This window comes from Heptranchias perlo, chromosome 9 (assembly GCF_035084215.1).
Source record: "Heptranchias perlo isolate sHepPer1 chromosome 9, sHepPer1.hap1, whole genome shotgun sequence".
In the NCBI taxonomy this organism is placed as follows: Eukaryota; Metazoa; Chordata; class Chondrichthyes; order Hexanchiformes; family Hexanchidae; genus Heptranchias; species Heptranchias perlo.
The window spans coordinates 14426411-14441953 of NC_090333.1; the positions used below are offsets into that span (position 1 = coordinate 14426411).

Here is a 15543-nt window from a genome sequence, read left to right on the forward strand (position 1 = left end):
GCATGGTTTCTACTCCTGACAGCTATCCAGTGACCGCTGCTGGAAATGCAGGCGTGAACGGGCAGTGGGTGAAGAAAGGGCCGGGCTTGGCCATGATGTCCCCTCCATCGATGTTAAAATCGAAGTGGTGGACTTGCAGGCCCATTCCCGCTTGCCGTCATATTAACTGAGGCCTTCTGCTGGGCAGCTCAGGTGCCCACCTGGTCCAGGGGGGAGTCTCATTTTTCAGCAGTAACAATAACTCGCATTTATATAGCGTCTTTAATGTAGTAAAACATTCCAAGGCCCTTCACAGGAGCAATTATCAAATAAGATTTGACACTGAGCCACATAAGGAGATATTAGGACAGGTGACCAAAAGCTTGGTCAAAGAGGTAGGTTTTAAGGAGCGTCTTAAAGGAGAATAGAGAGGTAGAGAGGCGGAGAGGTTTAGGGAGGGAATTCCAGGGCTTAGGGCCTAGGCAGCTGATGGCACGGCCGCCAACGGTGGAGCGATTAAAATCAGGGATTCGCAAGAGGCAAGAATTGGAGGAGCGCAGAGATCTCCGGAGGGTTGTGGGGATGGAGGAAGTAACAGAGATAGGAAGGGGTGAGACTATGGAGGGATTTGAAAACAAAAGTGAGAATTTAAAAAATCGAGGCCTTCCTGGACCAGGAGCCAATGTTGGTCAGCGAGCACTCGACAACGATTGGGATCCTATGACATACATGGGACCCCAATGCAATTTGGAAGGCCAACTTGGCGGAGCACGTGTCGTGCATGACCCGCTCAGCTGAACTGGATGGTGAAGAAGAAAGGCCGCAGAAAGGTAAGTGAAAAATTATTTTCATGGGGCCGGGAGGAGCACAAGTACTGCTATGGGCTCCACAAGAATAATGTGGGCCCACTGCCAACCTGGGCTCTCCCCCCGCCGTACAGACCTACCTCTCTGCTGGCCAGTTGGCCTGCGGGCCACCTGATATTGCGAAAGTCCCAAGCTGGCGAGCTGCAGCAGGGCGCTTGCTCGGAGCACGAACTCCCCGTCACCATGGTAACGAGGCCCCGGTCCTCAAAATTGGCCCGGCCTCTCCCCGGAAGGATCAGGTCTATTGGCCTGCATGCTCCGGCCGGCTGGAGTTCTAATCAACCCTTATTATTCTGATTATACTCAGCCATTCAGAATTTTTACATTTTACAAATCATTTTGCTTATTTCCTCACTAAAAGAAAGTACTCAAACTAACAAAAGAGCTGTAATTCTCTCGGAGAAGCGGAAATATTATTTGAAAAGGTTATTTTTGTAGACAGCATAAGTATTTTCCATTTACCCAGTGCTTATTTCATTTAAAAAAAAATTGTCCTGAAGTTGTTTTATTGGTGGTTTAAACCAATAACCAGCCGTCCTAATATTTCACCATATCATATAATCAGTAACAGAACTGTGGAAATAAGGTATAGTAGAAAATTCCCCATATGGTCCTCATACAGTGTATGATACAGCAGTCCCTCTTATAATAACACTCTGATATATAGAAGATACTGAACATCTAACATTTGATGTATTTTTATTACCGCTGCGATGCTATAACTTATTCATGATATATAAACATAAATCATAACATTGGATGGTTTTGACTGCCTCATTAACAGAGAAAATAAATACCTTTGCCATACAATACTATAATATGGTTTCCTTTTGTGTCTGCCCCTGGAAAAGAAACTCTCCCCCAGTCACTTACAACTGCACTTCAAGCTTCTAACTTTAGCCTTTGGCCCTCCATTCGCCATAATATTTCTGCCGCTGTTGATCTGCTCGATCACTCTCTCACCTCCACCTTTTGATGCCCTTTTCCCCTGTAAAACCCTTACTCTCTCTCACCCTGGTAGTTCTCCCTGGTATGGTCCCCAATTTTGCTCCCTTGAGTTCAAGGGTGCAGCCTTGACGTATCTGGTGCACAACTAGTTGAGACATCCATCACCAGACCAGGATGGACCACATCAGGGCCTCCCTCTCCTCTGCCCAAATGGCCCACTACACCAGGATCATCTTGGAGAGCAAAGATAACCCCCGGCTTCTTTTCTCCACTCCCAACCGTCACCTTAATACCTCCTCCCCTGCCCCCTCCACCCTTACCTCCAACAACTAGTGTGAGGAGCTCATGGACTTCTATGTCACTAAAATTGAGAACCATCCATTCAGCTGCCTCAGTTGCTTCCCCTCCTTGTCCACCAAGCCAAAACTCCCTCCCATCACCACGCCACCCCCCGCAAACCAGGCTTCCACCTGCCCTAGGTCTGAACCCACGTAGTTCTCTAGTTTCTCTCCTATCTTCCTCACGCTCTTTTTGGGATCATCTTGTTCATGAGACCTACCTCCTGCTTCTTTTATCCCATTCACTGCTGAAATACTGGCCAATTTTCTTTCCTGGCCCCTATGCTAGCTAACTTTGTACAGCAGTGTAGTGTTTATGTTAATGGCCCAATAATCCAGAGGCCTGGGTTTATAATCCAGAGAACCTGAGTTCAAATCCCACCATGGCAGTTTGAGAATTAAGAATTCTCCCTGCTAACAGAGTGTCAGGAACTCAGTGTTAAGTTATAAAGCAGGACCTCGAGGGTGATAATTTTGGGATTACTACCTGAGGCATGTGCTAATTGGCATAGGGATAAACAGATCAGGAAAGTAAATGTGTGGCTGAAAGACTGGTGTGGGAAGGAGGGGGTTCCATTTCATGGGACACTGGCACCAGTATTGGGACAGGAAGGAGCTGTACCGTTGGGACGGGCTCCACCTGAACTGGCCTGGGATAAAATTCCTATTGGGAAGGATAAATAGGAGTGTAGAAAGGATAAATAGGATCGTAGAAAGGACTTTGAACCAATAAAGGGGATGGGGGAGGGGGGGGTGAAAGAGGGTCTGAGTGGAAAAAATAATCACCTGGAGGTAAAAAGAAAGAGGGGATAAGAGCAAAGGTCAGAGCACAAAAGGAAATAAAGATAATATAAATACTCTGGCAACAGAAAAGGTTATAGAAAGTAATAATAAAATACCTGTTAAAAATAAAGCAGGAGTGAAGAAAAATAAAAACATATTAAATTGCCTGTACAGCAGTGTACAGAGCATCAGCAACCAAAAGTGTGGTCGGTCAAAAAGTATGAGAAATATATCATCAGGGCACATGGGCAGGGTGGGACTGTTATCCAAATAACAGATATGTACACAAATGCATGAGAAATAAAACAAATGAATTAGGAGCACAAATTCAGCTTAAAGAGTATGATGTAGTAGCCATTACAGAGATCTGGCCACAAGCTGGGCATGATTGGGAGCTAAATATTCCAGGATATAGGATCTTTGGAAAGGGCAGGGAAATTGGGAAAGGAGAGGGATTAGCAATATTGATTAAAGGTGTAAATACAGCAGTCGAAAGAAGAGATTTAAGTAAGGGTGAACAGGCAGTGGAATCACTATGAGTAGATCTAAGGAACAGTGCAGGATGTAAGATTCTGGTAGGAGTTGTCTGCTGATAGTAGTGATGTAGTGGGAGGGATGTATAAGTAGGGGGATCCGAGAAGCATGTAGCAGAAACAATGCGGTTATAATGGGAGATTTTAATTTTCACACAGACTGGGAGAAGCAGAATAGATCAAGTAGTAAAGACAATTCATTTCTAGAATGTACTTGGGAGAGTTTTCTGGAACAATATGTTTTAGAACCGACAAGGGATAAGACCACTCTCAATTCACTGATGAGTAATGAACCAGAATTAATTAACAATTTGACGTAAGGGAACGTCTTGCAAATAATGACCATAACATGATTGAATTTGATATTAGGTTTGAGAGGGAGAAGTGAGAGTCACAAACCAAGGTTTTAAATTTAAGTAAGGGATGAGCTGTTAATGAGTAAACCTACAGAAAACAGTGGGAAGTATTCAAAGGAGTATTTGGTACGAAACAAATCTAGTAAATACCCCTAAAAGGCAAAGGCTCCACTTGTACAGTTAAGCAACCATGGTCAACAATTGAGGTAAGAGACATTATTCAGCTAAAAGAAAAGGCTTGCACAAATGCAAGGAAAAGTAGAAATCCAGCAGACTGGGAGAGCTATAAAAACAACAAAGGGATACAAAGAAAGTAATAAGTGATGCAAAAAGGGACTATGTACAGAAACTTGCAAGAGATAGCAAAGCGAATAGTAAAAGATTTTATAAATATGTTAAGAGAAAGAGAGCGATAAAGGGAAACGTGGACTCATTAAAGATGAACGTAGGTGATTATATAATGGATAATAAGGACATAGCAAACCTGTTACATGAATACTTTGTACCTGTTTTCATATTAGAGGAAGAGGACAAAATACCAGTGGTACAAGAAAACAAAGATAATTCACAGGAAGGAATTTATTTGATTTAATAGAAGCAGAAATATGATAATGGAGAAAATAATGGGACTTAAGATAGAAAATTTCTGGGGCTTGATGGTTTGCTCCCTAGAGTATTCAAAGAATAGGTGAGTAAATTGCAGATGTATTAGTCATCATTTTCCAAAGCTTTCTGGATTTCAGAATTGTGCCTTTGGATTGGAAAATTGCATATGCCACTCCTTTATTTAAGACAAGCATTACTTGCAATCTCAGTGTTGGTAGTGAGTATGCACATTCATCTAACCCTTAATAAAGCTGCAAGTGTTTGACTCCTGCTTCCAGAACCTTTATTTCTGGTATATAGACCATGACTGCATCCTTTGTCTATATTATTACAATAGCACATTCTAACACTCCCAAAGATTCTGTGATATTCAATAATAAGCCTCACAACATGATTACTTCGAACCAGAATTTTACACTGAAGTGAGTGCTGCACTGGTCAGTGGATTGGAAACCTGTCCTGTGCAATGATTACTTAAAACCAGACTTGTGTAGATCAGTACAGCTAAACTGTTATCTACATGGCTTTCGGATGAGGTGGGGAGTGCATATATTGTGATGCTCAAGGCATTGTAGTTATGTGGGACTGGCCGGATGGATCAGTGAGTCTTTTCCTGTCTGTCATTGTTGTACGTTTGTACTCGATAAGGAAAAAATTTTGGCACTTGGCAGCAATTTGCACATACAAGGACATTGCCAAGAACTGGCCGATATGTGGATTGCTTTTCCTGCAGATAGACATGGATGCATCTGTTTCAAAAGCCAATAAAGGTCAATTGTAAGCACTCACATGTACTGCTTGTTTACACAAACACGTTCGTCTTCATCTGAAGTGTAATGCAGCAAGAATTATACAGCTGCAATGGCAACTGAAAATCTGACTCGGAGCAGCTAAAGAGTTAATCATCCACTAAAATAAATAGTTCTGTTAAGAGGTTTATTTTGGTTTCTCTTTAAATTCTTGATGCCAACCATCTTCATTTGATACACAGTGATGTCAGACTGCTGTGCAAAAAAAGCAAGGAAATGGAGCTCGGTTTAAAAAGAAGTGCACAACAGAGTTTGAATGCTGACATTCAGGTAGGATGTCAAAGCTGGGTATCTCCGTACAAAATCTTAATAATTAACAGCCACAATTTAACATGATCTCTTCTGACACACCCACACTGGTAATTATTGCTTTAAGGCCATTTGCTAATGAAATTAATGTATTCATTGCCCTAACAAATTAGTATAACTCGTACATAATGCCCTGCATTTGCGACCTCGCAGTAAGAGGTTCCCAAAATACCACCAGAATTAAATGGCAAGAGCATTAAACGGAGGCTGTATTCACTGGAGTGCTGTATGCATCTAACCACAAAGGATATTCTCTTTTAAAATGCAGAATACATCTGATGACAGTATAAGTGAAACCCTAATTAATAAAAGCTCGGTTTTGTGGACTAATGATATTGTTTTGCAGCAAATACATTGTTAGTTATCCATCTGTGTTGACAATTAACGTAACTAATATTATGGAAATTGATTTTATGGAAAAAAGAACTTTGCCCTTTTAGTCAATTACAGCGCATGCATTATGGGTTGGCATTAATCTGGGATATGTTTGGTGTCCAATGTGAAAAACAAAGGATATTAACAGAATCTCACAAATTAAAATCGGTACAGAATTTGATTGTGCATGTACACAAATCAATATTTACACAGTATTCACAAGGTTAATTAATATATTTTGTTTCCTTTTATCCCTTATGTACCAATGTGCTTAATGCAACAACGATGTTATATTTACATCATTTTGTCCTTTCAATGAAAATAGCTAAAACATAGTTCCTTTCTCTTCCTCTATTTTCTGTCAGTTTTCCTCTCTCCTGAAGGCATGTAGTCCTCACTGTGATATGATTTCACTGATTCCAGGCACTCCCTGGTACCTCACTCAAGTGACTATTATTCATGTGTGACTGTAGATAGTGAGTGTAGACAGACTATTCAACCATGACTGGTAACACAAGGTAGCCCAATCCCACCCTCATTCAACGACCAGACATGCACTTCCAGCAGGAGTCATTGGATAGCAATCAGGATAAGGATCTCGGGCAAGACGGGCGATCGTGAATCGGCAGGAAAAGAAAATCGGGCTGGTTGTAAATCAAGCTGCCAATTCACTATCGTACTTGATGTGTTCGTTCCATCAAGTGATGCCATTTACACCAGAACCACACCTGACTTAAGGTAAGCTTGTAGAAAAGAGGGATAAATTACCTGCGTGATATGTCAAACCAGGGAGTGGTGCTACTGCCCAAGTCCAATTTCACCCCCTCTGGCTGGATCTCCCCTTCCTAACCCAGAGGCAATGAAGCCACCTGTAGTGAGGAAAGGACAAGTGTAGCCAGATCATGGGGACGCCATCAACTCCAAGTTCCCTTCAAGTCACACACCATCCTGACTTGGACATATATCGCCGTTCCTTCATCAACGCTGTGCCAATATCCAGGAACTTCGTACCTAAAACCATTGTGGGGAACACCATCATCCCAAGGAATGCAGTGGTCCAAGGAGACCCACCACCACCTTCTCAGGGCAATTAGGGGTGGGCAATAAAGGCAGCCTGGCCAGCGTCGCCCACATTCGGAGAACAAAGCAAAGTGCTGCCCAGCTGAGATCAGCTAACTCAGCAGAAGTGAAACCCTGAACATGGGATTTTCCTGGTCCGTATGAGTGACTCCTTTAACCAGATGAGCCATTAAGCTATCCTTCATTTCATTCTTTCAAAGGAAATGGATAAAAATAATTGTTAAGTAGCTCAAATATTGGCGTTTCTTTGTGACGCTAATTAATTCAGAATTGAGTTAAATAAACAAATGTGGATTGTGTATTCCTGTGGCCTGAAATTCTGAAAAAAAATGTTGGTACAAAAGTGATGTAGTTCTTGCACAGAGGACAGGACGCTGGGTCGTAAGTCAGATATGTCAGTGTCACAGCTGTTCTAAAATACATGCTAAATTCTGGTAGAATTGGCTGCTGGCTGGAGATGTGCTCGTTCCATCAAGTGATGCATGTTTGGAAATGGCAGGATAACGAGGGCAAAAGCTGCTGTCCCACAAGTTCCAGCATTTACACCAGAACCACACCTGACTTAAGTTAAGCTTGTAGAAAAGAGGGATAAATTACCTGCGTGACTTGTCAAACCACGGAGTGGTTCAGTTCACGAGTTTGAATGTCCACAGACTTGGTCTGAAACATCGGTTTTGACTGAAGCGATTAGAAAAATCTGTTCTCAGCTGTGCAACTAAGGAAGGGTTCTGCAGGCTGCCTTTCAGCAGTTGCAGGCAGGAAAATCTTTTTCTTCGCACTCTTCTGTCACAGAGCCCTTAATATGAGGTTCACTGTGGACATTCCCAGGTATGTACTTATAGTGGAGGCGGCACAGGAGCAGAAGGGAAAGTAAATTAGAAAAGCAAGCAGCATAAGATTACACCAAAAGGAGGTACCCTTCCACCAGAGCAGACAGACCGCACCACTTCCTTGATGTTGTCTCAGAAGAAGTCTGAGATAGAGGCTCAGTAAGAAGGCATGGTAAAGTAAACTGCAAACATCCTCTCAACCACAAAAAACAAAGAACGGACATTCTTCAGACTACATATCACAAAGTGATTTTACCATGCACATATATATTTACAGTGATTGCATCTTATTACCAACCTTGGTGCCTCTCTGTGCTGCTCTTAAACCTATCCTGATACTGCGCCAAGGTGTTAGCCAAGATACCAGGACGCCAGTGGTGCTTGGCTGTGCTGTGGTATAATCAGCCTCATAGGACCAAGGTGGTCATCGCATCAGGGCTTCTGAGCCATGGGAAGACAGGCTGAACCACCACTGCAGACGCATGGGCAGCCTGGTCCAGTATCCTGACACCTACATGAATAGGCATCCCAGGGAGTTGCCTGGAGAGGTCACATGAGCTGGCATCGGGAGAGAGGAGGGCATCACAAAGGCAGACTCTAGCCATGCCACTTGTGCTGGGTCCGCGTGCCCACTGATCAACAGGAGGGCAGAACTGACAGGATCAGTTAGATTCTGCAGACCCTGAAAGACGTTAGCTCCAAAACGCTCTCAGGTGCATCTGAGGCGTCGCAGGCTATACTTACACAGCCTGCATACCTTTGTCTATGTAAATTGGCCGACCTTGCAATTCAGGGCAGGGTCAGCGCAGCTGCCCAGAGGTGGGCAGAAGTCCCGCTCTGCCTCATTGCTGATGCCGCCGTTGGAATTTCATACTCCAGGTATTCCAAATAATGGAACTCTAAGCAGGTCCCTTGTTCACAAAGTAATTCTTTCTGCGTGAGCGTTTTGGTTATTGCCTTTTTCCAATAACAAGTAAAAAAAAAAGTGTGTTTCTGGAGAACAATCTATGTTGGGGAGAGTTCAGCTAAAAAGCTAAGTGAAATGTCTAAATCTTATTGCAAATTGTATTTTCACAGGTTTCATATAGTCTTAGAACATCAGGCATTTATTTTTACAAGGTGTGAGAGTTTGTTTTGCAATAATGTGTCTCTTGGGAAGGAAACTGATAAAGGATACTACTGTATTCCAGCTCTCCTCGATCAGACTATTATACACGGCATTCATTACAGCACTGTTGCTGCATCTGCTAGGGATTAGAAATGTGCCAAATCCTGAACCCAAAGAGAACTAATGCATCTATGCATAAAGGACAAACCATTTTTCCATCGACCATGCATATTTAAGAAGAAATGTTTTTTTGAGACATTTCTTTATTCTTTCCAATCTTTGCCCTTCATCACTTAAATTTGTTGGCTCACACTGGGCTGCATTTCCAACGCGTGAGTAGGAGATTCTAATAGTGTATATCTGTTCAGCTGTTAACCCCCACCCCACTCCTTTCCTGAAATTGGTTGCTCATGCTGCAGCCATCCTATATCTCAACCAAGCGCTGATTCTTCAGATGAAAGCCTAGTCAGGGAGTGTTGGCAGGCAATTCAACCATGGGGGGGTCAAGAAAACCCCAAGATTGGGATCCAGCTTTGTAATACACTCCCAGCTAACTGTATAGGGATATCTAAAACTGTGATGGAGCTTTATAACTAACATTAGCTAGCTGTTATTTTGAGTGGTATCCTAACCTGTTCACCCATCCCCGCTGTGCTCGCTGGTCTACACTGGCTCCCGGTCTGGCAATGTTTCAATTTTAAAATTCTCATCCTTGTGTTCAAATCCCTTCATGGCCTCACCCCTCCCTATCTCTGTAACCTGCTCCAGCCCTACAACCCTCCGAGATCTCTGCGCTCCTCCAATTCTTGCCTCTTGCGCGTCCTCGATTTTCATTGCTCCACCATTGGCAGCCGTGCCTTCAGCTGCCTAGGCTTTAAGCTCTAGAATTCCCCCCCCCCAAACCTCTCCGCCTCTCTACCTCTCTCTCCTCCTTTAAGACGCTCCTTAAAACCTACCTCTTTGACCAAGCTATTGGTCACTTGTCCTAATATCTCCTTATGTGGCTCAGTGTTAAATTTTGTTTGATAACTGCTCCTGTGAAGCGCCTTGAGACATTTAACTAAGTTAAAGGCGATACATAAATGCAAGTTGTTGTCATTGTATACTCACTCTCCTATTGACGTTTTCCCTCATGTATTTTTGTCTTCAATTATCTGAGTTGAGTAGTTTTTTTTGCCACTACCCTTGGGTTTTGCCACTTTAAGTTACTATCCTTCACAGTTATCGGAAGATAAGCCATAAGAACATATTACAGCCTGGAGCAAGGAAAGTCCATTCAGCCTATCAAGCACTAATCATTCAGAGCTCATGGCAGTAATTGTCACTTTTCGCGATAGTGTAAAATGGACGATAGCAAATTGGCAGCCCACTTCACATCTCTGCCAATTTTCATTCCCCAAAGTCAAAATTGCCCCCCCTCCCCCACCCCATGTATGATTATTCTATCATGAACTATCTTTTCCCACCACCTGGTGATATCTACTCTGAGGAATACTATTTTTTTTTCCTTATCTCCCCTGGAAAAGAAAATCAAAAGCGATTTAATTTTCAGTCCCCCTCCTCAACGGATATCATTTTGCTGTATGGTTCTTTATATCATTGTTCGCTTTTCATTCATGTTTGTGTACAAACATTGGGATGACAGCCATAACCTCTGAATGTTATGCATCAGGAAGCGAGAGCATTAAGACTCTTTTTTAGGATATATTATAAGCAATTCATGTTCAGAACGGTGTTTATGATGGACAATTTGAAGATTTGTGGATACTAGTTATAAACCGTTAATGTTTTACAAGCCGATTGTAAGGTCATTGGTGTTCCTAGTTACTTGTCCTAGTTTCACAATAGCTGATGGAAGTCCAATGGATTCCTGCCGTGACTGCTTTCAGATTGACAGCCTCCAAAGTGACTGAATATGAAGTGACAACTAACTGGGGTTCACTCCAATTATAAGACAGTTCTCCTCAGAGAAACACTTGAGGTGCACTATAGTAATAAAAGAAACATCAAATCATTAAGTCACTTTTTACATTGCGATACTGCAACTTGATGGGGCTTCTGATTAGAATGCCCACTTAGGGGCAGTTGAGAACATTGCCCGAATAGTGTTGGATCGATCTACTGTCCCCACACCCAATTTTCTCCCCTCCTTTCCTCACAGTGGATGCTTATGCTGGAGTTTGGTTTCATTGGCACCCACAATATACAACAACAACTTGCATTTCTATAGCGCCTTTAACGTAGTAAAACATCCCAAGGCGCTTCACAGAGCATTATCAAACAATCTGTACTTACCCCCCAATGTGGCCATCTCCATTTTGATTCTATGGGTTATCTGACTTTGGGAGGGGAGGAGGGGAGGTCATCATAACCGTGCCTGATTATGTTCTTATCTAATGTCTTTCTAGCAAGGATCATTGGATACTGGTCAGGATGGGTAATCCTGGTTATTTTTTCCCCTTCCACCCCCCAGCCCCGAGGAATATAAGGGGTAACTGTAGTGCTCCCAGCACTATCACTGCTGATGAAGTCACTAATTCAGCACAGAAAAAAAAAGAACAAATCTGGAACCCTTTGTACCTGTACGGCTCATGACCACATCCTGTAGTGTATTGCCCCATTGAGCCGTTATGGCAGCAGAATGAAGGTTCAATAAGGTGAATATATGTAGAACATTTTGTGGAAATAGAGTGACACTAGATAAGAACTGACAATCAGAAGTGATTTTATTAGATAAAATGAATAGTGATCGATTGAAAAGAACTGGAACAAGGAAGGAGATAGCAATAAATGGAGTCCACATTACTGGTATTGGAGCTTGCCGGCAAATACTTAAAATAGCATGTACTGGGTGAAACCAAGCAGAATAAAAACACATCCAATCACTTCTGTAACCAAGTATTCGATTGAAAATAACCTTGAATGTTAGATGTTATTACCATCATTATCAATATTTTATTAATTTATATATAGCTCCTGTACTTACAAAGGTAACTTGTTGCGGTATAACAATCGAGTCAACTTAATGAATAATATAACATTGCGTTATGTTCATAGACCAATTTGAAATGAGCTACCTTTCTATATTTATGCTACAAGCCAAACTGAAACTAATAGGTTAAACTGTTCATCAACGCATTTGTAAGTTCACGTGTTCAAGCTCCATCCTTAGATCACAAAAAAGTGCTGCATTTTAAAGGCAATTAAAATTTCAACATTATATTGAATGAAATTTTAGAGACTATCACTCATTATACTGACTACAGATAATGAGGAATATTGATGTTTCACTACAGCTAAATAGTACGTATCTTATATTGTTGAAAAGGATTCACGCCAGCACTTAGATGCATTCATATGTAGATATGGCACAGTAAAGCTCACACCAGAGTGCACATTATTTAAATGTTAGACACAATGTCAATTTTAATGCAATGGCAGACAGCACTCACATCTCGCAAATGCTGATATGACTCAAAAGCCCATTACATCACTTTAATTGCAAGTGGTCCCATAGGATAATGAGATTTAGACACTTTTTAGTACTGCTTCTTAAGTATCATTGGCAATATTTATTTTTTATAGCTTTTAATACAATTATTTGTTTTTACTAAAAAAAAACTTTTATAGGAAAAATAAATACATTATCGGTATTTAATCCCTCCCTCAGCTCCCCCACCCCACCATTTCCAGCTTACCTCAGCTCTGCATACTTTACATCTCGGCCTGTCTTCATTCCTGGGGCCCTGTGGGAAAAAAAACCTCAGTTGGATCTATTCATGGGAAAACGGAAAAGGAAATCTGTGTGCGGTTGTGATAATATTAATCGACATTGTGATTATTGGAACAACATTCTAAAGATCTGATTTAACCCTCGAGAATAGCAGTGGTATTTCTGCACCAAGACTTAAATTCTGACAAGTTTACATTTCTTTTAAATTTGTGTGAGGGGCCCTCAATTTAGACATGTTCTGTGGTTTTCTATGTTTTCTTTAATTCTATCAACATATTTAACATCGGAGAAAATCGCTCTTGCACTCCTGACGTTATTTCCCTGGTTAAGGCGGTGAATGGTAGGCCGAATCCAGCTACGACCTCTACTTACATTGGTACAGGAGCAGGCCATTCAGCCCCTCGAGCCTGCTCTGCCGCTCAATCAGATCATAGCTGATTTGTATCTCAGCTCCATTTTTCTGCTTTTGATCCATATCCCTTGATACCCTTACCTAACAAAAATCTATCGATCACAGTCTTGAATGCTATAATTGACCCCCAGAATCCGGAGCTTTATGGGGGACGAGAGGTCCAGATTTCCACTACCCTTTGAGTGAAAAAGTGCTTCCTGATTTCGCTCCTGAACGGCATTGGTCTAATTTTAAGATTGTGCCCCCTAGTTCTGGATTCCCCCACCTGTATCTACCCTACTGACTCCTTTTGTCAGATTCGTCACTCGGATAGCTGATCTCACATGGTCCTCAGTGCCAAAAATTAGGGACGGGAAAATTGCTGAGAGTTTCTTCCCATGAGGGCAGCCTAACTGGGAGTGCATGCATGTGGTTATCAGGTGATGTCAGGGGTTGGGATTGGCTGCAATGCAGCTGAAGGTTGAATAGCCTGCTGGTGTTCACTGGCCAGGTTGACAAGTGAAGGCTGAGGTACTGCTAGATGACTGACGCCCATGAAAAGTCACTGCTGCAGACAACATAAAAACGGACTTAGACTTTGAAAGCTGCAGAAGACACAGGGTAATCGAAGGGTTAAACTTGCAAAGCTCCGCAGCAATGCCACTTTTCAAACAACAGTCACATCCAAGAGATTCTGTTTATTTTGAACACTATTATACTGATATCAGTTGTGGAACTCATGTTGTTTTATATTAAACTAATTTGAAGTACTGCATCTGGACTGTCCCTTGGTGCCAGTTCCAAACCATTTAACATTTTTTATTGGAGCACTCTATAAAATCATGGTTACAAACCATTATGAATTTGCATGCATGACCCACTTTGAAGACCGTCATCAAAGACAAATGACCCAAGTTATGGATAAAGTCAAGAGCTGATTAATTTACATTGAAAATCTAACAGACTCGAGTGTTCTCAACTATCTATTCAAACCATTGCTTAAACGTACTCGTGGGTAGTCATTTTCTCCAAATGCTCCAAGGCTGAAAAAAAATTCGGTAAAAATGAAAGCTTTCAGCACACTGAAGTAAAATGAAGCATCTATCTATAAGACTCGCTTGTGATGTGAAGCATTCAGAAGTACTGAAGTAAGTCCCTAGTTTGCAGCGAAAGATTTCCTTTTGCCTTTTGAATAGCACACCCAGAATGCTCAGGAATGGTGCTCAGTTGGATTAAATCAATTGGAATGGTAGCATTAAGGGCTCTGGGAGATGAGTAATAAACAACTTGTGAGGTCACAGAGCTTCAAGTAACAACAACGACATCACACCCATCCACAAGGATGCTATGATATCATTTCCTGGGTCAGCCAACTTTCTAAAAGTAATAATAACCTGGGCTTTCTCGTAATAGTAAACCTACTTCATTAGGTGGGTATCTTTCTTGGCACTTTGGATCCAGCCTAAGTGGTTTAAGAGTAATAGCCAAGTTAAAGTAACCTCATTGAGATACCAGCCTGAATGAAGCATTTGTTTCTTTTATTGTTATCACAAATAGCAAGGTATGGGGTAGGTGAACCTTCCTTCATCTCATCGCCCAGCTGGGTAAACTCAATTAATGGCAGGGTTGGCAGCAATTCTCATGCAAGAAATGCTTGAAGTACATTCAACTGATGACATTGCTTTGTAAGAAGTGTGCAATCCACATGGCCATTTTTACATCATATCTGATTGTCACATCGGTGCGAATTCTTTTTATTTATTTTGGCAATAAATAATTTTGACATTATAGTGGAGATTGGTCCAGAGCCAAGTCTCTGCATAAAGCCCCCAAAACAAAAACAATCAACAAACTTTATTTTTTGAATGATATGACCTAACTAGGAAATGGGCTCACACCATAGATAACTGTACATTAGTCAGTTACCTTTTAGGTAAGTTTATAGAAAATAGTCACCTCAATGCTGAAGACCTGCCCAAACAGGCAACATTGTATTAGCACCTCAAACTAACCGAGGATGTAACTTGAGACACTTCCAACCAGCTGTTTTAAAAGCTGACTGTATTCACATGCAGTCATTGTAAATATGGTAAACTAGAAAAGCACACCTTTGAAGACCTCTTATTTGGTCCTCTGTACATACCGTTTAAAAACTTTGTCTAATCTAATTGTTTTATTCCAAATGATTATTTTTGTTTGTCACGAGTAAATTAACATCATAATAATGCTAGATGAATTATTTTATTTTCTTCAAGATCACTGCTGCCCGTATCCTAACTCGCACCAATTCACCCATCACCCCTACATTGGCTCCTGGCCCGGCAATGCCTCGATATTAAAATTCTCAGCCTGGTGTTCAAATCCCTCCATGGCCTCACCCCTCCCTATCTCTGTAACTTCTTCTGGCCCTATGACCCTCCAAGATCTCTGCGCTCCCCCAATTCCAATTCTGGCCTCTTGTGCATCCCCGATTTTAATTGCTCCACCATTGGTGGCTGT

The 15543-nt window shown here is 41.8% G+C and overlaps 1 protein-coding gene across 4 annotated transcripts in view; it reads right to left on the reverse strand.

Annotated features, from left to right (window-relative positions):
* Positions 1–15543, reverse strand: part of LOC137325135 (uncharacterized) — a 234395-nt gene that overhangs the window by 181327 nt on the left and 37525 nt on the right. For 3 of the 4 annotated variants that reach the window (XM_067989883.1, XM_067989880.1, XM_067989884.1), the window contains exon 3: positions 12619–12666. The exons of the other annotated variant lie outside the window; for it this stretch is intronic. In XM_067989883.1, coding sequence (XP_067845984.1) covers positions 12619–12666 — 48 coding nt within the window. The remainder of the gene's footprint in view (positions 1–12618; positions 12667–15543) is intronic. 4 annotated transcript variants of the gene reach the window in all.